The sequence below is a fragment of the Xylocopa sonorina genome, chromosome 3 (assembly GCF_050948175.1).
Source record: "Xylocopa sonorina isolate GNS202 chromosome 3, iyXylSono1_principal, whole genome shotgun sequence".
NCBI lineage: Eukaryota > Metazoa > Arthropoda > Insecta > Hymenoptera > Apidae > Xylocopa > Xylocopa sonorina.
Window position 1 is genome coordinate 4679575 of NC_135195.1, and position 27019 is coordinate 4706593.

General features: G+C 41.1%; 1 protein-coding gene across 6 annotated transcripts in view; it reads right to left on the reverse strand.

The window, feature by feature from the left end:
* Positions 1-27019, reverse strand: part of LOC143422238 (uncharacterized) — a 175900-nt gene continuing 148881 nt past the window's right edge. For 4 of the 6 annotated variants that reach the window (XM_076892737.1, XM_076892734.1, XM_076892732.1 and 1 more), the window contains 5 exons: positions 16229-16559; positions 5204-5427; positions 2325-3489; positions 1364-1852; positions 1-613 (listed from right to left, as the gene is read on the reverse strand). In XM_076892737.1, the coding sequence (XP_076748852.1) occupies positions 5-613; positions 1364-1852; positions 2325-3489; positions 5204-5427; positions 16229-16559 (2818 nt within the window). In that variant the 3' untranslated portion in view covers positions 1-4. The remainder of the gene's footprint in view (positions 614-1363; positions 1853-2324; positions 3490-5203; positions 5428-16228; positions 16560-27019) is intronic. The other 2 variants (XM_076892735.1, XM_076892733.1) reach the window with 1 other exon arrangement.

A 27019-nucleotide genomic window follows, 5' to 3' on the forward strand; every position in this document is an offset into this window, starting at 1 on the left:
TGCGCTAGGAGCCCGGGTTCGCGTTCTCGCTACTCCTTCGCCTCGCTTCCAGTTCCTGGGCGAGCATCGCCACCTCCCAGTTATTGTGCTCCTGTCGACGCACTTCACCCTCGTCGTCGTCGTCGTCGTCCCCGTCGTTCTCACTGTCGCTACGACCGTGTTTGTCCTCGAACTCGCCCTCGGATCTACTGCTCTCGCTGTTCGACTCGAGGTCGATCGCGACGTCGTCCTTCCACAGGCTCTGAGGTACGATCGAACTGGGTAGTTCCTGAAGCTGTAGCGTTTCTTCTTCGGAATGCTCCTCCCAGGATCTTCGATTGTGGGAGCCAGACTCCATGGACGGCGAGGAATGCTTGTACTGCGCTCGAGTGGTTAGGACCGTGTCCACGGAACCGTCCCTCATGAACGGATGGTCCTCGCGATCGTCGTCCAGGTCCTCTTCCAGGGATGCGTCGTGTTCTGTGCTGTCCCCTAGGGAGTCGTCCGCGTTTCGAAACTCTTTTTGCTCCAGTTCCAGTATCCTCGCCTGGAGTTGCGATATTATCTCGTCCCGTTTGCGGATCTCTAATTCCAGAGAACTGAACTGCCTCTCGAATTTCGTTTGGATGTCCTCCTGCAATTTTATTTACATTTGTGTATCACTTATGCTTATACGATCGACGATTATTATTATCGACGGCTAATTGCTGGCCGATTGATTACGGGTCATGTTTTCGCACGGCGAAATTAACAGATCGCGGATGCCGTTGGTTAAGCAGAGTATGCTAACGAGCAATATATCAGTGATTTGTAAACAGGGACTAGTATGCAAATAGGGGCGAGGTTATAAGGTAAACTTCCTGCGAACGGAGCACGAGGAAAGTTTACGCCGAGCAGTCTAATTCAGCTTCGAAAGTTGGCAACTTCGAAGCCAATATCTTCAAGGAAATTACTTCAAGAAACCAAGAATTCTTGTAAAACCTCTCTAGGAGAAGCTTTCCACCTTATCCAGTATATATTTCTCGATACCTTCCACGATCTCGTCTACTTGTTAAAAATCAGACAACTTGTTATCTCAATTCCTTTCACCAATTTTCACTAGACAAATTAGTACTCACACTACTTCTTAAATCTTTTTTTACTATTACTACCCGGCTATCGACGAAAGTTCAACACATTTCCTTGACAAAGATGCCCTAAACGCAATGTTATCGCCTTACGTTGACTTCAAAAATTACCCACAAGTTTTCCAACACCTAGCAAATCTTTCAAACGAAATAACCTTGCATGGAACGATTGTGCATCTCATAAAAGAATCGAACCCAAACTCGACCAAGTTGGCCACCGCCGAGTAGAGGAAGAAATAAGAAGAGTTTGAACTCACCAGACGACCCTTAACGATCTCTCTGATACCAGTGACCAACTCCCCCAAGTATTCCTCCTCGCGAGGATGAGACACCATCTGCAGGATACCCCCGCTGCCCAAAGGACGGAAACTGAGTTTATTGGGCGGTGGCAGTGAGGCCTGCTCTTGGGAGTCGGGCAACTGGTAATTCCCCGGGATCTGCTCGGACGGTGGGCTCTGCAGCGTGTACTTGTTGAAGGTGACGCTCTTCGAGAGCTTCGAGTGCCGCGCCGCGTAACCTTCTATGGTCGGGGCTCTCATCAGCTTCCTCAGTTCGGCGGTGGCCGCCTCGCGGTCAGGCGTGCTCGTCGCGGACGTCTCAGAGCTTCCGGTTCGGCTGCCAGCCGAAAGCTTCTTCAGGATGCTCTTCAGGTTCCGCCTCTCCAGCGTCTCGTTCTCCGGCGAGAGCTGATCCGTGGGCGACATTGTTGCTTGCCGACTCTGGAAGATGCAGTATTCTCTTGAGAACTGTTAAAAGCAGATACTGACGGTTTAACAGGAGTAGGACCAATCTAGCTGGAATAATAGACGAAAATGTTGGTAAAAGTTATTAGCGGACCATGTGGACTTTACGCGGATGCGTATTGTTTGGTGAAAGATAGATTGAATTGGGTCTGTACAGAAATTCGTTCTGTAATTCTTCTTTAATAGAGTTAAGCACACAGTTTGATTATATTTAACATATTTTGAAATGTTATAACCGATCTCACGATAATATTGAATCGAGGAAACTAATTCGTGTGTATCTAATTGTCGTTATACATCGATATTTGAATTAATTTCATTCGATGTGCCATATCGTTAGCCTCTACAAGAAGATAGGCCCTGTGATCTTTACTACGTTCAGAACAGTCCCAATGTGCACACAGGATTCGTTTTCCCCCAGGCGTTAAGCGCGTCTGACACATCAAAGATTCCACGAAACTTTTCGCTCACAAACCTGATTGAATTTCTCCAACTTCCTGGCGTACTCGATGGCGCAAGCCTCCGAGTGGCTCCTGGTTAGGTTCCCGTCGAACTCGATCTCCGCGTTATCGCCGCAGTCCAAACTGGAGCTCCTCACGGCCTTCTCGAGTTCCGCCAACTTTTGTCGCTCGTTAAGTATCTTCAGTTTCTTGACGAACGGCAGACCGCAATACTCCGGCGACAGGTCGTCCACGGACGCGTACATCTTTGTCTGCTGTCTCAGATGCACCAGGCTCTGTTTCAGCTGCAACCTACGCGTTGGTGGACTCCTCTGCGGCGAGTTGTCCTTGTTCGTCAACGAGGCGTCCTTCAGCATGGCCCACGGCTTCTTCGCGTTCGTCCCGTTCGTGTTCTCTGCGTTCGAAGTCGTTGGTGACCTGGCCGTCTGCTCCGCGGTGCTCTGCACCGAGACCTGTTTCTGCAGCTGCTTTGGAGACGGCTTGGGCGACTGCTCCTGCGACTCCTCTGGTATCACGTTCTTAGGAAGCAGCGGCTCTTTGGTGGGCGCCTCTTTGTCCGCCTCCTTCGCCTCCTGCTCTGTCTTCGCCTTCAACAACAGTATCCTCTGGAGGAAGGGCAAGTTAGGGTTCATGGGATTCTGCGCCTCCGCTGGAGGCTGCTGTTGCTCAGGGCTGTGCACCTGAGTTTCCATTAGGTTTCGACGTTCGTCACGCTCCTCTTTTTCCTTCAACAATCGTAACCTCGCCAGTAAAGGCAGGCCAGCGCCCAGAGGCGACACTGGTGGCTCTTGGACGCTCGACACCGTAACCTCCTGGGTATCGTCGATCTTTTGTTGCCTTTTCAACGCTGGCGCCTTGGGCGTCAATGGTTGCAGCTCCAGACTCTCCTCGGGTCTGGTGTTCCGTCTGCTTTTCCTGAGCGCGTTCTTCAGACCCTTCACGTCGCTCTTCAGCTTGTCCACGATGCGTTTGCCAGTGCTGTTGTCCGACGAGTCGTGACCAGGCGATGTCGGCTGACGGGAGGCCCTGGCCACCTTCTGCGCCTCCATTAGTCGCTTCCTGCCAAGGTTCTGGAGGATTTCCTGGGCCTCTGGATAGTCCTTCATCGCCGCTAGGACGTCCTCGCGTGAGAGGCTGAACAGTTCTGAGTAGCCTACTGAACGAACGTCGGCTGTGCGCCTGCAATTACGATTGGACGTGGTCGTTAAATGTCTGCTTTTCGTATCGATTTTATTTTTTTACAGAGATATAGGAATTTAGAGGGACGTGTTTATTTGCATGCCTTCTTTAAATTCATTTTGCTCTTTTCTATGATAATTTTGCGTGCATTGGTCAATCAGACGATATTTAATGAAATTAGTTATGTTGGTCTAAGTTTGTTCTTCATTTACTTCAAATTTTAAAGGGTTGTCTTCAAATGAATTGTCAGTTCACTTCATAAATTGTTAATCGTTAAAAGTTTGTGACAAGTGTAGCAAGGATGAAGGAAGAAACTAAGTTCTACGCGCGACAGGATTACGAGACGACGGAAATAAGCGTGTAACGCTGAAAGCTGCTTTTATTGATTGGAATTTTCGACGGTCGCTGCAGCACTCTCTGACTGTACGATTCTCACATAAATTTCTCACAGCTTGGATCCATGTATCAAATGTAACGATTGCGCAACTTGCACGCGATACATTTACGAAAGTTGCGAACGCGATCATTCACCGGGAGACAAAGGGAATCGAAAGAATGGAGAAGTCCTTTGAAACTGTTCCCATTTGTCAGCAGGCAGTCATTTGTATTATTCCGCGGCACGTGAACGTTTTAAATTACCATTGTACGTATTGCATTTCGTGTTACCAGATTATTGGATTTAAGTAAATTATCGTATTAGCGGTCAGAACGATGTTGCCTTTTAATATTGATAGAATAACATTTGTTTGAACTTCTGAACCGTATTGAAGTATCAGTACGACGTAACGTTATACTGCTCCTCATTTCAAAGGCTGAAGTTTCTACTTTTATATACTTAAATTGGATTTTTCAGAAACCTTTCTGCATATTAGAAAACGAAGCAAAAAACTGTAGTTGGTTTCTGTTTAAACAAATTTTTCAAAACTCAAATGACACTGCAGAATAAATGTAATAAAAACTAAATTTAATGTAATAAATTTTTTGGCGACTCGTTTGAAAGATAACTTTGTGGAGAGAGGATTTTCCCATTTATAACGACCCCTGACAAGTTGACGTACAATCTTTTGTAGTCGTTTTATCACATACTGAATATAAAATGTGCTATTAGAATAGCTCAAGGTACACCACAAGGATATCAAACAGATTGCACATCAACAGATATGCAAGTAGTATGTACTTTCTTTCCTCCTGTTCGGTGGCCTAGCTGAATCCATTTACAGTAGAATTAACCGAATCGTTGTACACCACGGCCTTTGCTTGCCTTCTCTGGCCCCAATTTTGAAGCCAGAAAGAATTTCGCAGACGAAATTTAAAGAAAAAAGACCGCAAAATACGCAAAATGTTTCTCTCAACTTTTTTAACCCTTTAAAAGAGCGGTCAGGTTTGCACACTGAAAATAATTGTAATATTTAGAAGATTGCAGGCAAAGAAGTCTGTGTGGATATTAAATTAGGAAAATCTTGGATTTTAGGTGATTTAAATGTGAATTATGTAAAAAAATGGTATGATTGGAACTTTGCATTTGTCTCTCCTAAAATTTTCATTGTTTCACCAATGTTGACGATTAGAAATGCAAATAGTTTGACAGTGTCGTAGGTCATTGCATATAAAACAGTATCCATTAAAGTGCTTGGAAACAGTAATACACGAAACGACGATCATAAAGATCGGATTAGAATAGCGGAACGTTGTAGGTACTGTTAAAGTTACTTACTTATTTAATCCATCCAGATTAAGGATTCCAATTTCTCCGAAGAAGTCCCCGGCTTTCATGGTTGTTAAAACTCTCCCTGTTTCGCTGATCACCTCTAAAATACCGTCAGCTATTATAAACATTTCCCTGGCCACTTCCCCTTTACGACATATCGAGTCTCCAGGCGTGAATATGTAAGCTTTCATTTTTAACACAAGATCGTGAAGGAATTCCGGCTGGCACTCCTGCGGGCATAAAGTAAAGAGTTTGTTCAGCGAACCGGCTCGTTCAGGCAGGACAAGTCGCATAAAAAATTCTAATTATCAGATATCATTGCATATCGAAGTAAAACTTAATTGGAGAACAGTGAAGATGGTTAAAGATGTTTCGTTTAGACAAATCTAAATTTGTGTAACAGAGATACAGCGTTTACCAACCCCTTGAATAATCGTGCAGCATTATCTTTGATGAAGACCTCGATAGGCGAAATGACGATTCAAAGAACTTATTATTTCCAGCAACTACGAGCAATCTCCCTTTGTTTACCGGATTTACAATAGGCTTCGTTAAAATACGATTAACCAAATCAACGATCACGTATACAGGACCCAGGTAAATACACAGTGTACCCCGGGAAGATATGGTAATGAAAGGACATTAAAGGGACGATGTCGACGATTCTATTGAGGCGGATGCTGGCTGCAATTAAAAGACCTATAAATATGCCAATTACAGACGACCGTAATGATGGGTTGTAAAAAATTATTTTCCTCTGTTCTCGAATGGCTCTACCTATGAATTTCGTGTCTGTGAATATGTTATCACTGTACTTGTGCTTCACATTTTCTGTCGTTGATAATGGAGGAATAAATTTAAATCGATTTTTTGCGAAATTGTACCCACGATTTGCGATACTTGTTTTAAGTACAGTTTCAAATGCCTGGCGATGATAAGTATTTACTTTTTACAGTATTCCCTTCTGTGTAAAAAATTTTTATTGTATCGTCACAGTACGAAAAGCTAACCCTTTCTATATTAAAAGAACAAGCAGAATTAATTGAAAATATCGGTCTGGGTAGACGGAACAATTTATGTCAGTTTTTAAATTGCCTTACCTTTATTTCACTTCAATTATTTTCACAGAAATAATTGATTTAATATAATTGATACGTGCAGTTAATTGTTCATTTATCGCAAATGGAGTGGACGAACTATCCACTTAATTTTCAAGGCCAGACGCCAAAGTATCTTCCCGTGTATTACATAGTTCATCCGAGATCGTATACCGAAAGTGACTGAAATTAGCGACCCTCTTATCGATTCCTCGAGGACGACCTTGCGGTTTCCGTTTTAGCGCACGATATCAGGAGTCTACCATATAGAGAACATCGACGGAAGCATATTTATTTCGAACACGCGTAAATAAATATTTCCAGTCTTTATTTCTTTCGTGTTTCACGCATTCAAATTCCTCCCATATATTTCGTATCCCACCATTATTCTCTACTGAAACATTTCACACGAGACAAGAGGTTTACGCATAAGGATCGCCTTCCTCAGCGACGAGTATCGTCGTCTGTATTCGTCGCATGGGTTTCTTCTCTTTTTCCTTTTCTGCAGGCTGCAATGCGAGCTGAAACTTTTGTCCCTTTCAACATCCGCGGCACTCGCATTCTTGTTGTTCGCCAGCTTTGGGACCGGTTCGATTCCCTGTTCGAACTGCATCCCGACTGCTTTGCACAGGTGTCACGTTGCAATAAATTTTTTTCGCACGTGCACACTTGTTTTTCCGAACGAGTGGACCGCACGGGGGTGCATGGAACTCGCGAAGCGTCGAAACTATCGGGGATTCTCGAATGCAGGATGTCCACGAGGGCAAACACCTGTTCGATTTTTAACGACGCGTTTTTTTTCTTTTTTTTTTGGCCTGCCGACTTGTTACAATTACGTTCTATTCGTTACACGACTTTGTTACGACGGGAATGAAATGTTTCGCGACGTCGTTAATGCACATAATTTTTTATTAGAGTAATGAACATCATTTTCTGTGTAATATTTGTTCAAGTTGTATTTATGAATTATTCTGAACAGAGAGGATTTTTTTTGTAGATATTAGATATATGAGATTTCTTAGTTTACGAAGAATTTCCTTTTTCAAGAAAATTACCCTTACAAAATAGTTTTTATCCTCATAGTGTTATTATTATTACAGATAATTCTTTTTAACGAATATTATATTTTTACTCTGCAAAATTGATCGATCTATAAAGTTTTAAAAAATGTGAGAAATATATTGCGAATAAAATTCTCTCCCTATACTCTTGTTTCTAGAAAATAACGTACATTTCGAGTTGAAAAGATGGGAATATTATACTAAACAAATTCGCTATGATGGAAACTGCTCTACAAATTCCATTTTCAACTTTTCACCGCGAATAACGAGTTGCAACAATTAATATTGACTCGCCAGAAGTTCTGAAGCAGAATTAGACTGAATTCCGTTTCCCCGGCACGTGTATCGCGGTTATTATTAGTGTTGGTAAAATTAAGTTCACTCGTACATCGACAAAAGCTACAATTTTAGATTGCCTCGCCGTGAACCGCGATATTTTGCACCCTTTGTGCTTCGAAATTAGTTTAAGACGGCGTTGCTTATTTTAAGATTCACCTCGGCTACTTATGTAAAGTAAACTCAGCTAGAAGGATGCGCAGAGTTTAGAAAGGACACAGAAATTCGACATGGAATTCTCTTCATGCCTGCGTTAATTTAGCTGACGTATGTGTCCACGATTGACCATATTTTTGATGAAATAAATTGGATATTTGGGAAATATCTTAATCTCTCAACATGCAATATCAGACAAATATTTTTTCAGATTATCTTGATAGTTAGAAATATATGTAAATGAGAACAAAATTATCTTAGAGAGACAGAAAAATGGAAGACTGTATAAAATTAATATTGTTGGACGATTATGAAAAAAAATATTAAACCTTAATAAAAGAATATTGAAATCATTATCAAGATAATTAATTGAAGTCATCGTGTATAGAAAAAATTCCACGACTAATATTAATCGATTCGAACATACAACAGATTTACAAACAATATCAGATTGTTCGTTTACACATTTCAGTCATTGTTAGAGCGGTCAGTCAACGAACAGAAGCATTGCATTTCAATTTGGATCGGAGAAAATTTCGAAAGATGAGATCCTTTCCTCTTTTAAAGGAATATCGGAGAATTAATCAGTGATGCTGGGAACGATATTCATGAGCGCGTCCGTGAAAATATATTCACCAGCGGAGATCGGCAACGGCCACGAAAAGGAAGTCTAACTGACGCGTATCTTGTAACTATATGAAATTATTCCTCATTGAATATTTATGCCCGGTGTCCCATTAATTCAACGAAAATAAATCTTGGTACATGAAATTTACAAATACGATTCCCCCCACGGAGAAAGTTCAATTCCTCCCCCATTCTGTTCCAAATGGAACTGCATATATTCCCCCAAACACTATGCACGCGGTAGAAATGGTTCCCCGCAAAAATGGTCCAAGCTTTTCCTCGATCGAATTACTGTACGCAATATTTCTAGAGCAAGAAGCGAAACTCTGCCATTAAGTGGTAAAAAACAGTATTACATAGTTGTCACGTATATTTACAGTCGATGAACTCGACCATTTGAAACATTTATATTTTGCATTAAGTGTTAGAGTGATAAAAGTACGCTTATTTAAATATTCGACGTGGAATTTCCTGTTGTCTAATTTTTTTTTTAAGTTTGAATGAACTGAAACATTCGTGTTCCATTAGCATAAGAATTATCACAGCAGATATACACTTTCAACTGCAATTACAGTCTGCAAATTCCTGCAAAACTTTCGCACAGAATTTGCATTATTATTTAATTCTTCCACTCTTCCACGAAGAATAATGTGCTTAAGGATTTCCTTTATTTAGTTAGGTGTTTGTTTCGAAAGTTTGTCACAATACTGGAATCTTTACCAGTAACTAACTGCTGATAGTTCCACGGATAAATCTAGTGTACAATTACGTAATACGTTCTCCAAATGCGTTACGTTCTTGTCTGTGTAACTAAAAGGCGACCGAGCTGGCAAGGCCATAAACGTCGAGGTATTATTCCAAAAGGAAGTCGTAGACAATTCTAATTGCCGTGTAAAATGCGTCAAAGTTTCGTAGCATTGTTGCTGCCCTCAGACAATGAAGTCGAAACTACATTTCACGATATTGTCCAGATTCCAGTGGAATGAAATAACTCGTTCCTACTCATATTTTATGCATTGGTCATTTTACTTGTCGTTATGTAAATCCTTTTTACCAATTACAATTGAAGTATATCAAATTTAAGATAGCATCTTCTGTTTCATTAAATCAATTTTATGAGCTTCGTTGGTCACTCTCATTGCAGGATAAAGATTAACCAATTGCAACCCTTCGCTATTTTTCAATTTCAATAATTCTATAATTTAATTCGATATCAATAGACGTATAAATGCAAATAAATCAAACAAGATGATTAGTCGTACACTTTTAAAGATACCAATCGTTCAGGGAGAACTGTTAAAAGAGTGAATTGGGTTGCGAAGGGTAAAGGGTGCAGAATTTATCGCCACGTTAGGCTGACTGCGAGCAGATTTTCAATTCACGTGTCGTATCTTTACCCTTCTTCCACTCATCCCCGTAGTCGGCTATGTTTTCACCATAAATCGGCGGTGGGCGTCCGGATTACGACGCATCCCTGGAAATTAGGCTGTAGATCCTGTTCCGCGTGGGAGGCGAGATAGTCGTTGCCGTTCAGCATCTAAATGCACTCGTTGCATTGTGTTTTCTAGCGTGAAGAAATACGGGGTCTGCATCGCCAGACAATTGCGATACCGAAGACGGCGGGGCTGAAATATATTCTACGTGATGGAAACCAGGGAAAACCCGAATACGTTCCAGTTTCGCTAATGTTAACCCTTTTGTGCCCATTGTATCGGTTTCGGGGAATACGTTGCGAGTTCTCTGCATTTTTCTTTTGCAAATTGTACTTTGAGGCTTGTGCACTATTTTATAATTAGAGTTCTTCGATATGATAGTAAAATAATTGCAAAGTAATATTTAAGAAGAATGAAACTAGAGTCTTAATACTTTTTTCTATTTCTGTTAATCTCTGCATTTGTATGTGTACACAAATGAGTTAATATTTTTGTCTCATATTTAATTTCCATAGGAATCTTCAAATTAATTTTTGAATGACTTCAATCTAGCTACCTCTTTTTTTTTTCTTCGTAAAAGAATAAAATGAACTAATTTATCCACAATTTCTTCAAATAAAAAGAAAATACGGTAGCTATAACTTTGGAAATTGATTCCACGCCAAGTTCCCATATATTTTATTTAACTTCCGAATAGTTATATTAAATGAGGTGTTTCGCGATTAATTAGAAGGAAATAGTTGGATATCTCATGATACTCTCGATCGCACTCGCTTTTAAAATGGAGTTCCGCGAAAGTCCAGGATTTCCGTGCTTTGAGGCGTCTCTTTTGAAATTCTAATTTCTTTCTCGGAGGATAAAGGCTATGGGAGTCGGGCTCTCATTCTGTTTAAATTACTCGAAAGATCCTTGTATCAGATTTTGCTGCGATGCTGCCACGTAGCACGCGGATTCGTTTTCTTACTTCGCTCCGGTTTAATTTCAGGAGGAATTAAATGCATACTGATCAATTGGTTGCACTTACGTATTCTTCGCAATTGGAAACTTTACTGAAAATTTGTTATGTACATACAGTGTGTTAGAACAAAAATCATTTAATATTTATGTGGTACACACTGCATCAAGTAAAAAAGTCTTGGAAGCTCGAACTTTATGCTTTGTGAACCCTTTAGGTTCATTTTATTCTTGTCCACGGATTAAAAATCGTATGTTTCACGATGGAGTGACAAATAGTAGCAATTGAAAAAAATTTTTGTTAAATAAATTGCATTTCTATGGTAGAAATAATTTTAAATGAACGAATAATCGAACAGTAAATATTCCAAGCGATTAACAGGTACTGATAGTGTAACAAATTTGTAAAAATGAAAGAACTAAATGCATTTAGACACAAAAATACTAAATTCGATTTGAGCTAGATTTATTATATTATATGATATTCGGATTATAAGAAGGAAATGACAGAGAGATGTTGTATCCGCGTTCGAGGTTAATTGCATCGGCTGCTGGCACGAGACGATTGCATTCGTGATCTGTCATTGCCCAAGGCTGAATAGATTTCACGTTGAATCGATTTTGCAATAAGGTTAGTCGATTTCGGGAGGCACAGATTGACAACCACGCGTTATCCGATTTTCTGGCTGAAGTTTCCCAGTTTTATCATATACCAATCGTTTCCCCGTATTATACTATTTAATTGCATCTCATTCAATAAATTGTTCGTTCACATGTCTTTGAAACGCCTCTATGCAAGGTATAGCAAGTCACCACCACTGGCAGTTTGCATATTTTTTAATTCGTCAAGTTCGAATAGCGTCAACTCATACAATTTTGTTATAACTGTAGACACATAATTGCTTCAAATTTTTATTTTAAAAAAGATCTCTCCTTCGTGCACAAATTAAAAAAAAAATCAAATATCTCTTGTTCAAAAGTATCAGAACATTTAAGTGTACAGAAAAGACAGATAATGCATACGATATGTAAAAATATTAAAAATATCCACCATGCTGTTTAAAAAATAAAACAAATACAAATTCAAGCTCTATTTGATCGAAGTCTTGTGTTACAAATGGAAATAGAAATCGTTTCAATCAAATCATAATTATAAATTCTACAGTACGAATCGATTTAACTCAGAACCTGCATCGTCGTTAAAAAGCTGCTTGTTTGCACAATTTCTTCCACTCAACAAACTGCCCAATTGAAAAGCGTCTGGTTAGTGGCAAGAATTCTTTTAAAACACCCAAAATCGTCCGACAAGGTGCAACTTTGTGTGTCTCAACTAAAGAAAGCTCGCGAGCCACCATTTCGCAGAGCCAAGAATTCGTTAAGAGTTTCAAGCAAGAATATCCTCAGAGATCTCGTTACATTTTTCCGTGGCGTCGCACTGTTAACCAGACGAGAACGTATTATACTTGCAAACCTCGCCTGCACGTCTGCTTAGCCGAGTGAACGGTTAAGGTGCGAAACAGAAGCGGTTGCCCGTATCTTCGGCTACGTTATGGCTCGTAAAAGCCGGGGCGAGCGCGCCAAGTCTTGTTCCGGTGGAACCTCAGCTGAGGAAATTTTTATTGCGACACTGACAGAGCAAAAGTGCAGCTTCGTTCCCGTGAACAAGACTCATCGGCTATTTTCGCGACTCGTTGTAAGACTTGTTAATTGCGCGAACGGAGAATCGAGGAGTATTAATCATTTTATAAGTTCAAAGTGAAGTAATATAATTTCGTATCATTGGAGGAAAATTTTAGTTACCGCTTCCTTTTTTCAAATAAATCACTAGAAATGAAATACACGTTGAGACAAACTTAGGAAAATGTTCGAAATTCAGTTTACTTAAGAATTAATATGAGTTAATCGAGCTTTAATTAACAATCATTTCTCGCGACCAACACGTTTGAAAAAAGTTGTGCAACTTATTACAGCTGAGCAAACTTTATAATTGTTGTATTGTAACATTAAAACAATTGGACATCGCGTTTTGCCATTTAATTATAAATTTATGCGCCCGCTTAAAACACCAGAAAGCTAGTTTCGCTTGTAAATATGATAGAAAATAAAGGTTTGTTAATACGAATCGTAAAGAGCAGTTCAAAGAAAAAAAGAAATGACGGCTGTGTCATGGCAGGGCTTGTATAGTCGCCTACTAAAAGAAGAAGAGGGACGAGCATACTAACGTCGATCTGCCGATAAAACATGGCAGCGTCGTTGGAAAGTAACGCGTTGGATTCATATGTAATCGACATCTTACTTTTCAATTTCCTTACGACACCTGGAATAGAGTCATTCAATTTGCCAGCTCCTTCCACGTCGATTTTTATCGCGACATTCGCGAGAACCGTGGATTAAAACTGTTCTCTTTTCATACCTTTCCCTTTCTTCCCTCCCTTTTTTTTTTTTACGACCAAACGTCGTCTCTGCAGACAGTATAATCTCCGAACGTTTCTTTCACGATTATTCCGCACGTGACATCTTTCTCTGCCGATTTGCACCGGCTGTACCGTGAAACGCCGTAAAAAAGAGGGGAAAAAATGGAAAAAGGGAAAAAAATACGGAAGCGAAAAAAGTTTCAGCGACGAAATGAAATTTTTACCCTTTACTCTCACCCCCTCGCACAGTATCGCTACAGTACGCACGTATTCATATAACGTTTTTTATGAAAATCGTTTAACGAAAATATGATTCGTATTCCTGATGGAAAGTATCGCTCGTATGCATGTCCTTCTTGTACGTTTACCTTCTTAACACGAGCGTACAGAGAATCGTAATATCCACGGTGTTATGGACCGGTGTAATATGTTCTCAGTTTTTTACGAACGGAATTTCACTTTCCTCGGTCTAATGAAAAATGTAGGGAACGAAATAAGTTTAAACGAACGATGATGTAAAGCGATTACGAACAAAGTGGGAGTAGCAATTCTGTAGAAGCGATAAACCAATAAAAATATTATCTACGTTAAAGTCCACTAAAATAAAACCAGAAGAAATATTATTACACTTTAGTAATTTCTCTAGATGCAATTTGAAAATAAATTCTCTGTGGTAAAATGTAACGTTGTTGGCCTCGATCAAAGCGTAGCGATAGCTACCATATATAAAATTGATATTTTGATTATAATCCAATTTAATCACCTCTCACCGTGTTCTCGAACAGAATTGTACAATGTCAAATTACGCGAATCTAACGAACGATTAATCGCGTTTCTGCTTTTGAATTATTATCGAAATTTCTACGCATGAAATCAGTGACACTTTTGGCAATAATTACGTTGGCCTCGCAACATTAATTCGACATTGTATCTGTTTGATGTTGATTATCTCGACATCAATTATATGCACAGTGGACGAAGGTTAGCCATTACGACACTAGCCACCCTAGAATCGCGCGAGAAGTCGTAGTCGACCGTGTCGAATCGAACTGGAATTGCCATTAAAGGTGATCGATAAGGTCTTCGAATGCCGCGTATTTCACCGTCGATCTTATCTGGATCGGAATACTATTGCAGATGGATAAACGCGTTACCGTGACCCGAGTAATTGGCCTTCCGATTATAGACACGTATTACGGACTTATATTTAATTATTGCACGTATCGATCGCGACGAAAAGTGGCATTACTTGTTACAGTCTAATTAAAATACAGGTGGTCTCTGAAATCGTATTATTATGAGCGGAGAGGCAACGATTGTTGGCGGGAATGGGAACTGATAATTAACTGAAATTATCGCTGCGCAGTATTGGCGATAGCTGAGATTTTTGACTCCAATTACAATTAATTTATATCCAGCGATGGTTTCCGGTGATATAATTGAACGAGTCTCGTGTTTTCTAAAGATAGTTATATATTTTCTGTCGTTGGAAAATAGTATCGAGAAAAGCAAATTAGTTAGCCTAGTTTTTTCGTAACTATCAAAAATATGAAGATTGCACAATAAATAATATAAAATAGATAAAAGTTGATATATCAGTGCAGTATAAGAATCGTGTTAATAAACATCGAGACAGATTTGAATTATCATTCTGAATGCTAAAAGCAGAAATGAAGTAAAGTAAATTAGCTAAAATTAAAAAAGTGTAGCTATTTCGAAGCTATCCAAGTCGAAGCTTCACGAAGGAATGTTCCACCCCTTCTCAATTTTAAATATAATCCTGCTTAAAGTGTAAGTAACTACTTGGACGCGAAATAAATTTTTGTTCAACTTCACTGACACACCCTCTCCTTTTATGTACCCGCGTACATAAAATAGATCGAAGTATACGTTGTGTACGGTTCGTATCGATCAGCTCGGCGCATTGTCGATACGTACAGCGGCGGTGGGCGAGGAGATGAAAGAAAACGGGATGGAGATAAAGGGGTATGAGAAACGACGCCTCCGCTCTAAAGTGTCCTATTATTTTGTCTTCGTCTTTCTCTGATCGAACGAGCTGTATGATCGAAACGATTTCTGAGGGGCTGCCAATGTGTCTTTCGCGAAAGGGCGAGTGGAAGCCTTCGAGTCGTGTGAAATGATTTTCTAGCCGATTTTCCTCGCGCGAGAAAGAAACTGATCGTCTCGGTATTTGCCATTTTGTTAAGCTCGTGTACAAATTACGAGCAAATTGTTCTGTCTACAGTAACGTAATTTAATTGGAAAAATTGTGTCCTTTTTAAAGTCTCGACATTTCTAGAAATTGTTTGGTTTTCATATGTTAATCGTTATTATTGTTAGAGTGTAATCATGAAACTAGTAAACGCAAAATGTTTTCGAGTACTCAGTTTCACTTTTGAGCCACGCAATTAAGTATTCCCCGAATAACTTAAATAATAAGAGCGTATATGGAAATCGCGCACAAATCAATAGCCAGGCTGGCACGTCAAACCTCTTCATATTGGATTATTTCTATTATTTCCAAGAGAAACGAGGGAATTTGCCAATAATTCGCGCAGTCATCGCGTTCCTTACCCACTACGGTTCAACGTTTTGATTAAAAATACTTCCCTCGAAATTGAAAGTCATACCGGTGAGCCTTGCATGTCTAAGGAATGATTTATGCAAGTCACCTGAAAGTTCATCAACATATCCAACCAAAACCCACCAACGATCTAAACGTCTATTAGAATCTCAAAACCTTATCAATTTCTTGCAATTCCTAATCATCTCAATCAGTTAACCTACCCAGAACCAACTAACTATTCCATATATAAATATCTACTTGCAATGTAATCACGAAGAACGTCGATTATAATTTATCACTAAATCATCCTGAATTATTACCAAAAATCACCCTTCGATCGATCGTTGAGGTGTTTCCGTTCGAAAAGGGAACGAAAGAAGTACTCACCTGGAAGATGGTGACCTTCTTCAGCACGGACAAGTTCACGTGCAACGCCAGTTCCGTTTTCAGCTTGTCCGGCAGCAGGCCAAGAGCGGTGTTGATATCACCTCCGCCCTGTATCCTCCCCCTGGACCAACTATAGTCGTACCACCTGAGCACCCTCCGTTTCATCCCTCCCGGCACTTTGTGGTGTCTCATGTAGGTCTTCGCGCCGTCCAGCAGCCTCTCGAACTCGAGCCGGTTCGCGTTCCGATTCGTGATCACGTTCCCGACCTGGCCGACGATCGTCGCGAATATGAACACGCCGATCAGGTAGCTGACTATCGTGAAGACGTACCTGCGGATCAGGAAGCGAGAAAAAGAGCCGATCAGTCCAACGAGGGTGTGATCAGTGTCCTCGGTTCATGGACGAGCGGCCCCCGCCGGAGCCTTTCTCCTCTTTCTTTCTTATTCTTTTCTCCACCCTTTCTACCCCTTTTCTTTATATATCTCCTCCCTTACGTCGACCTTTCCACCCCACTTTCTTTCTCTCTTCCTTTCTCTCACCACCCTTTCTTTCGCACGCTCGCTTTCTTTTATTCACCCTTTCTCACGTACAACTCGCTTCGACAATCTCACCACCCGTTTTGTTTGCTCGTTGTTTCGCACCTCGATCGTGATGTTCGCGACACGTTACTTTTTCCGAGGTAATCTCGCGTGGAAAAATGTCGGGACACGTTCCTGACTCGTGGCGAACGTCGCGAGGTCTGACTCTTTTCCGTGGTTCAGATTTTGGGTGGGTTAATGCGGTCGGGGGTTGTCCGGGTGGACTCGAGGGTGTTCGTACCACGCGTTTCATAAAATATTCATTGGGAAGTTGATGAACTGGAAATTAGAATTTTTTCCGATCTCTAGATTTCGTTTGAATGTATTTTCGCGTTTTAAGTGGACGTTTGTGTTCGACTCTATAAGATTTGCTCTTTGATTCAATGTATCTGAGGTTAGGGAAGTTAGTCAGTGAAGAGATTTTGTTTCGAAGTTCGTTACTGAAATACCCAGTACATGTCTACTGACAAAGTATCATATTTCTTTTAAAAATATAACCAATCTTATCTCTTTTTGTATTCTTAAATTTTACACATAGAATATATAAAATTACAATCTCGAAGGCGGAGTTAATTAATTATGCGACAATGTATCTGATATTCCAAGAGACTGTAAGAAACCTTATTAATTCGATTGCAGATTCGTACAATGGACTTCAAAATGCTAATTGCAACTCGTTCCTGGAGGCTGCAAGGAACGCCTCGAACCGTCTCAAAGGGACATCGCTACACTCTCTACACGAATAACTCTTCAAAGACGCCCCGCACGAGGTATGCTCGTGACAGCGACTGTATTTTGATAAATCTGCTCGTGTCTTTGGCAAAGACTCGAACAAATCGAGACATCTAACGCGAACGAGATCCACGACAGCTCTATCCGGTTTCCCTTTGTGTCCGAGCCTCTCATCCTTGTAATCTTACTTCTGGTTTACGGCCGATGTACATTTTTCTCAGCGATATCCTTTCGTCCCCGTTCCCCTCTACATTTCCGTTCCTACCTCGATCACGCGTAACCATTCGTAGTTTCTCAAACGCATCCATACAAGCTCTAAGTCCACGCTATGTTCACACGCACACGATCAGACATAGCGCACGCATACAGAAACAAAACTGCAGGTTCTGGCTTTTTCCTTTCGATCGTTCTTCCAGCGAGAATTCTCATCCACCCACTTTCCTTTTCCTCCATCCGCACTCAGAATTCTCGTACTTCCGATGACCTAAACCGTCTCTGCAACCCACGTCCTTTATGCGCCCTCTTCTCTCTCTACATCTCCCTCCATCTCGCTCTCCCCGCATTTATATGTATGCACCTCTCTCGCAGCCATTCCTACCCTTCTCCATCGCATCATTTCATTACCTCCGTGTCCACCAAGCGACTTTCTTCCCATGCACGCCTACGCGTTCGCGGACCAAGATAGAACGAGAAACGAAATTTTGCACTTTTCGCGCCTCGTGGAATGCTCTCGAGGCTGCGTGGGATTGTTTTATCCGTTCAATCGGATAAGAGCAATTTTCAAGCTTTCTACAGGGACGAGCAACCCTTTGACACGCGAAGACATCCGCAATTCGTTCGCTCGGTTGCTCTTGTGGTCCATTATTAATTTCTGACAACATTTGGATCAGTCCACGATCGTTTCTCGCTCTATTTTTGCAAGCAGTACTTTCAGTGTATTTAGTTAGAATTTTATCGAATATACCAAGAAGATACGAGCCCTCAAAAACTACAAAGTCGTCCAGCGTTCGTTTAGAAATTTCAACTGCAGCGAATCGCAAGGATCGATGCCACGATAACACCCTTAAAAGTCGATACTCGAGTCCAGCGAGAGATCAATTCGTTAACAATTGGACATTTGAATCAGTCCACGAGTGTTTCTCGCTCTATTTTTGCAAGCAGTATACTGTACAGTACTTTCAGTGTACTCAGTTAGAATTTTATCGAAGACACCAACAAGATACGAGCCCTCAAAAACTACAAAGCCATCCAGCGTTCGTTTAGAAATTTCAACTGCAGCGAATCGCAAGGATCGACGCCACGATAACACCCTTAAAAGTCGATACCCGAGTCCAGCGAAAGATCAATTCGTTAACAATTGGACGAAATTTGATCGATCCCGCGGAAACCTCCCCCGAGTCAATATTCGATAACGGTCCACGGAAGTGGAGAACTCGGCGAACTATCCCGAGGAATCTCCCCGGATCTGACCCGAGGGCTTAGGTTCGACGGCAAACGAGGAGATTCGATTTGAGATTCGTCGAAGTCTCCGGCTAACGGTTGGATTAAATCCGACCCGTTCCACGGGACGAGATGGCCTCCCTCGCGTCGACTACGCTCAGCCACGTCGATCTTCTTGCCCGACGTCCGTTTTCTCCTCGAGCGTGCTGGAGTATGTATATATACCAGCGACTGCATCCCTGGTCATTAAGCGGTCGCGTCGTTAGGCGTGGTGCCAGGACTCAGAGGGTGCGGAATATACGCTGGGTCAGCTGGTACGCCCCCAAAACGTCACAGCACGCCGATAGGAACCGAGAATATTTCGTTTCTTTTTTTTTTCTCTCTCTCTCCCTCTTTCACTCTCTTCTCTCTTCTTCCTTCGTTTTTTCTTTTTTCGAGCCGTCGCGCTTCCGCCTCCACCCCCCTCCCCCTCCCCTCGTGTATCTTAATGATCGCGCACGGAAAATGGTGGCCAGCGAACACGGAAGCTATCAATTCATCGGATGGACACTCTGTTGGCAACAGTGAAAAATTAGTCCGCGGCACGTCTCGCCTCGGGAAGATCGTGCTCTGTGGCGAGATTAAATTGTGGGCAACTTAGGTGGAGTTTGAAGGAGGCGTTGCTGGCGCGGTAGTCAATCGATGGTCGATGGAGATCGGTTATTAAGTTTCCTTCGGGAGGCTATTGAAGTTTGAAATATTTTCAGGAATTAAGTAAGGCGACTGATCTGTTCAGTTTCTTCTGAATAAATATCGTAAACTTTATCTCGTGGCGCGTGAGAATATTTAATGGGACTAATTTCTTCGGTAGTTGCAGTGCTTGGTATTTAATTTTTTAATTACAGCCGTCACGTTGCGACTAATGCGTTCATTAGACATTCTGAGATCGAGCGTTCGTCGAGTACGCACCGTGAAAAGCGCTAATAGATTTGCAGCGTTGGATTCGCCCTGAATTCATTACAAGTTCATTAGCCAAGCCTTTTCTGTTCTTCATTTATCAAGGGAGGAAGACAGAGCGGCGAAAAAAGCGCGAATTAACCAACTTTTCCTATACATTTCCCGCAACTGACAACTCTACGTTTCCTCCAAAGTTACCCCCGTCGTTATCTCGAATAGCCACCGCCCCCTTTTTCATTAGTTAATAAATCGGGAGGCTAAATAAGTTAGCCTCGAATTACTCCCACGAATAACGTCGCTCGAGAGCAAAACAATACCGGTGCAAGGCTTAATCCTAATTCCACTCCCCGGTAACCACCACAAATGACGAGGATTAAGCTCGAAGATCCAGCAGATAGCCAAGAATTTCATTCCCATTCAATTTGTGGCACAATATCCCGGCCGACCTTGACCAGCGGCAGCCACCGTCATCTTGTTCGAACCGGATCCTCGATATTTTAATCAAAGCAATTTCCTGGGCTTCATTTCGTTGAAACTATTTTTCCAAGTGGCACGGCACGCCGGAGGGGCTCGGAAGTAAGGAACCTTTCGAGGTGGTTTCCGCGTACCGTCTGGTTAAAAAGTCGGATTTAAATTCCCGATGGGACGTCTTTTTCTAGCCTAATTTATCTTCCGTATCGAGTAATGATATCGCACAATTTCTAGCGCGTCGAATAATTTATCGTTTTGAATAAAATATTTAAATAAATGTATCCTCTCTTTGGCCTCGAGTTAATTTGTAATCTATGTGATTTTATCTAAGTGACATTTTGTTAGAACTTAGGAACGATAATCGAGTGATAGTTTGTATTTGCAATTTTCACTCAAACGTTTCACGAATTGGAGAATTTAATTTTGTAACCCCGAACTTCGAGCATCGGTAAATCGCTTTACTTTCCTTGGAAACTCAGTGGAAGTTTGGTGTGGAAAATTGAATTCACCATTCGAAAGGAATTGCTAAATTTCTTATTCGATGACAGGTAAGCCCACGGGCAGTTAGGGTTTTAGCGAAAGCGGACTTCTCTCGTTCAATGGCGATTAATACATCGTAATCTCGTTTCCAACATCGCCTGATCTACAAGGTAGATCGCTGGTGGACTTAGACCCGCGGTTTAGCAAGGCGTCTTGCATGTGCAAATATTAGTTAGGTAACCAGAATTTTAACATAACGTTCAGTCGAATTAGGTCGTAATCGCGTTTAACCGTATCGTTCGAAATATAATAGCTAACCGCGATTTGCATTTCTCGCTCGCGCATAGTCGTCTCTCTGCCATATTGCAAATAAAAATGTTTAATTTCATTTTAATTCCAAGTCGATCAATCACAAATATCTAACACTATTAATTTTACTCGCGTCTCGAATAATTCAGATGAAGAAACTGCGCATAAAAAATTCAAATAAATCATCCCCTTTGCACCAACCCCATAAACATCCAACACGATGAATTACAGGAGTTTACACACTGACTACTAAAATGTAACATCGAATTTTCGAAACGAAAACTTGCTTCCAAGTTCGATTCAACTACAAAACATCGTTCCACCACCGTACTCACTCAACATCTGAATTTACAGATTTGTCACGTTGAAATAATCGAACAAATTCCAAGAATCGTAACGTGATTAAGAAACGTGTACATATATGTCTACACAGTTAGCAAAATAGGAAAACCAGAATCGTCAAGACCAAATCAATGCTTCCACACAAAACGAAACAGTCGATGGGCGACCAGCACCGCATTTCGCCACCCCGTTTTCCGCTCGCACGACTCCCTTTGTCCGCGGTAAATACAACGCGGTTGGCGTGCGTGTAACGTGTTTTCCGACGTGTTATTAATTCATTAAACTGCGAACCCACTAAGCGTGCACGTGACGACCGAAACTTGGGTTCCTGGTGGCAATTGCAACGGAGTTGAAGTCGAGTGAAAAGTTACGAGGGACGAACTCGCGAGGCTTCGATTAATTCGATTCCACCGGAAGTAGGTGGGAACCAGGCTCGACGAGCCGGTCCTCAGCCGCGTCGTGGTCTTTATCGAAGCCAGCTGCGCGATATAAGCGGGCTCGTTCGTCGAGCCAACGTTTCGCTCTCTTTGGAAACTTGGTCCTTAGGAGAAGACGATAGTTATGGGATACGAACCGGCTTTATCGCGTGGACGTGACCGTTCTCCGGTTCTTGGGTCGGGGATGGCTGGTTTGAGCCCCGTTTCGAAGCTTTCCGTCCGCTCGTAAATTGATAAAAGAACGTCTGTGTGGGTAATTTAAAGAGGTCGCGCGATACGCATTGTGGTATCGAGTACAGTTTGCAAAAGTTGAATACGTATTTATGCTGTTTTTTGTTTAATTTTTGCGCCTACTTTTTGCAATTTTTCTAATTTTCCTGGATAGTTTACTGTGACATATAGAAATTCTGTGAGTAAATCGAAACTGTCGAAATCCTTTAAACAATTGAATTCTTGTCGAGCAGTATGACAATGTTTCCAATGCGTTTATTTATAAAATAATGATTTTGCCTTCATTCAATATTGCGAATCATTTTTTTTAAATGTTCGTGCTTGTACAATTGCGATAAAGGAGCTTTCACACGCTAGAAACGAGAAGAGAAGAGGAGATAGAGCTTTTTCATGTTCGATGCTTCATCAATATTGTTTATCGAGCCAAGAGTCACATAGATATCGAATATCTGATAAATCTACCCCTGACACGAATAACGAATTACGAGTAGAATTACAGACATGGCGTATTCGTTTAAATATTATTGATTTTTTTTATGGAAATATTGTTTCATGTAAATGCCTCGATAGCGTTGATATTATATTATATAGAGGAAGGAAAGGAGAGAAATATTCAGAGTATATCAATATTTGATTGCATACATATTTTAAGGAAGCGGAGAAATCGATTTTAGACTGTAAAGATAGAGAAAGTTTAAAGCGGACCATCTAGCAGGAACAAGAACTATTTTTCTCAGGTCTCATTTTACTTGGTACGGTGTAATGGCCTACTTAACCGTTTCCGGTCTGAAATTAACCTATCAGGTGGCTAGAACGCGAGATGGAACGATCTTTGCAGTTTCACGAGTTCCCGTGAACACGTTGCTTTTATCAAATTTAATCAGGTTGAAGAATAACCAATCTTCTCGAGCATCTATACAAATTCGAGTCGAAGCTTTCGATAATTTTTTTCCTTTAGATTATCCATTCCCTCTTTTTTTTTAATATTATGCAATTTATTTCGAGACACTTGTTCGATGTCTGACAATTTTGAAATTGTTTCGTTGCGATCGCTGGATAGATTTTCTCGATTATTAATTCCTCGAACTGAATTGCGACGCGGAGAAAGAGCGAAAATATGAAAATTATATCGTGATTGATGGATGCGAACGAGATACGTTTCATTTCACGAGTATAAAATACTTGAGATTAGTTTGCCTCGCATTGAAGTCGATTCAAAAACGATTTCAATACGATACGCGTGCTTTTACGTTTATAGAATTAGAAAACTGAGTTTAAGATCCAAAATCTTCGAAATTTAACTCTTCTACGAAACACAATGAGCTATTGCGAGTTACAATTTATGTCTAATAGCTTGCTACCACAGAATAATTAACGAAATAATTAACGTGACAGGATAATTAAAATGTCTCCGTCTCATAGCTTCCTTCAAAAACGTTACCGTACAACACTTGAAACTCTCTGTACGATTCAAAGTCCTTCGAATGAGAATCAGCCTGTTTTAAAGAACCTCTTTTAAAAAAGCTCCCTCGACATCTCCGCATAAAATGCCAATAGAATTTCCAATGAGAACCGGCCGATCTACGAGAACAATTTTTTTTTACCAAGCGCTACCGCGGAGCGCAACAAATCCAGCTCCATAACTCGAGCGATCTTCGTTCCTCATCTCTTTCATTCCTTATTCTCTTCGAGGAGGATTCCATCAAGCTACAGCAGCTTCCGTTCTATTTAACCGATCTCCCCGCGTTCGAAAATGTTTCAGGGACCTCCTCGCGAGATATCGCCAGCCTGGATGGCATCGTAACTCCGCGACCCTTCCACTGCGCGTAGTAAGAAAACAGGGGTGGTAGCCTGGACCATCTCGTCGGATCGAAATTATTATCCTCGCGCGGTAAATCGTGTCGAAGAACTCGCATGTGCGTTCGATGCAATCTGACGACCAGGGATGGAATATTTTATACGGTCCAACGTTTTTTTTCTTTTACCACCCTTCGAGCTTCCACGCATGTCCATTCTCGAAGCAAATTACCCGTACCCACCCTTCGACATTTTCTCAAATATGTATCCTGGCCACGCGTGCGAAAGCGACGCGAGGCGGTTAGAGGGATAACGTTCTACACGTGGGTTGCGCACCCCACGATACTCAACGAGCGGTACGTTTTAGCCCCTGACGTGTAAAGAAGTCTGGGACGCGCAGAGAGACGACAGTTTAATTAGATAATTATTGAAGAGGGAAGAAAAAAATTGGAATTGGTTATTCGATATCAATTTTCTCCATTGAGTGGCAAATAGAAAGGTGAAATCGCGATCGTATATTTATTTTCATTGTACCCTCGAGAGGGTGTAAACTCGTATTCGTGAACAATTTCCCATTGAAATTGAATTCGCACGGGTAACGTGTACTTTTCGCCTGTTCCATCGCTTGTTCCTCTTGAAAACTATAATTATACTCGGAACGGAATTGACAGGACGGGATTTACATCGAGCTGGTTATTACGGTGATAACACTGATCCCATTACGCGGCGCAGCTACAGCCACTTTACGCTAAATTATCATTATGGTTATGGAATGCATTTATTCCCTAATTTCCGTGGGATTTACGGCGCAGTTAATGTACGATGTTACAGCTGCTGCGCGGATCGAACGATTCTGCCCGCGAACGTGAAAGTATCAATTTCCACGGCGCTGGGTGTTCAATTTGAATACCTGTTTTGTCAAACGATCGACGAGAAGATCGCGTTAAACGGATAGAAAAATTCAATAGACGCGAATAAAAATTTTACTTGCGACGAGATGAATTGTACGTAGAATAAAACACGTGCAAATTTATCATTCACGCTAGATTTAGAGAAGTAATCCTAAATGGAAGTTCCTCAACGTAAAAATTCACCCCTAGAATTTACACGGATCCCCGTCTGACATACTAAAACTACTTCGCTCTGTATCCTACCAGACATCCCTATTTGGCGCAGCACCTACATCGCTTTATCACTTTAATTAAACAGTAAACCCTTACGTCCGCCGTGTAATCAATTCCTAGAAACTCGAGGCGAAAGACAAATAAGAAACCCACTTGAACGATACGCGTTCAAGACTAGGATACAATAAAGAATAGTGTGAAAGAGGGATTACATCAAAATTTTACAAATATCGTATTATTAAAGTTCCATACGCTACGCGTTCAGGACTAAAATACAATAAAGAAAAGTCTAAAAGTGCAATAACATCAGAATTTGACAAATATCATATTAAAGTACTATACGTATTATGGGGTAGTATTCACGCAAAATGTCATCGTTAAGTTTTCAAAATTAAAATTAAGACATGTACCAACTAAAAAGAACAACGTTTCGAGATATCGCAATGGTACTTTTTCTCGCGTAACTTTAATACACCCCATTGAAGAAAGTTCCATACTTGTTGTAGGGTAGTATTCACGCAAAATCTCATCGCTATTTTTTCAAAATTAAAATTAAGACATGCATCAACTAAAACGAACAACGTTTCAAGATATCGCAAAGGCACTTTTTCTCGCGTAACTTTAATACACCCCATTGAAGAAAGTTCCATACCTGTTGTGGGGTAGTATTCGCGCAAAAATTCATCGTTAAGTTTTCAAAATTAATATTAAGGCATGCACCAACTAAAACGAACAACGTTTCGAGATATCGCAGTGGTACTTTTTTTAATGCGCGCGATCGAAGAATAAATGAAAATTTCGCCACGAAGGGGGTGGCTCTTCAGCTGGCATCCGCAGCGTGATGGAATATTCGCCGGGGTGTTATTCAAATTAGGCGGAACCGACTGTCGTCGAGCGAGGCTGGGGCCAGTTTGTAATAGAGCTAGACCGGAATTCGCAATGGCAGCGATAAGGGATGAGTTTCGACGGCGTTTCTACCGGTTTCTGCTCGCTCGTCGCCGATACGCGCCCGATGGGAGCTCTGCTCGCCGAAAATTCCGCGATTCCATCAACCCCATCGCCCTTTTGCGCAACCGGTAGCAATCTTTTAGCGGCTTTCAAAGGTATTGCGATCGAGCGGCGAAATTAAAACGCGGCTACCCCGCGTTGGTGAACCTTCTGGTTTTAGAGAATGGCCGCTCGTGCTCGGCTCGTTTCTTTTTTCTTTCTTTCCCTCGCTCGCTTTCAACGTATGATTCGATTTTTAACGGGCTTCTTTTTATTTCTTTTTAGCCGATCGCGATCTTTTGCTGTCTTTTTTTTTTTAGAGGATTATTTATTTATCGATAATCATGAGATTTAAATGTAACTTTTAATAGTAGTGTGTTTAAGTTATCGTTTGATTTCATCGAGCTTTTTTAAAAGAAAATTCTTTAATTGCTTTGCAGAGTACAAAGAAAGAAATCAAACTGCAGTATTGAAACGTAATCGTCAGATTTGGTGTTTGAATAAACGTCACGTTTGACGTTTAATGATCTGCATTCGAACACGAATATTCTGTTAAAAGTGTCACGATCGTGTTTACCAGAACGAAGTGAAAGAACCGATTTGTCAAACGTTGATTAAATCTTTTAAATACTCCAACACTCGAAATTGATAATTAATTGATAATCGAATAATTTATTTGCGGAGTCAAAGCCGCGACTCGATGGATATTTCGTGTGACGTTGTAATATCTTTATTTTTAATTTGTTTCGGGGGAGAGCGACGAAAAACCGCGGACGATACACGTGGCTCATAGAAGTAATGGAAACGGCGTTCCAACTCGAATTATTGAGCACAGAAAGCCCAGCTTTTATTCCATTAATGCGATCCCCTTTGTTTCGATCGCTCGTTGCGGTTCGATTCCACGTTTCATTGGAAATTGACTATAT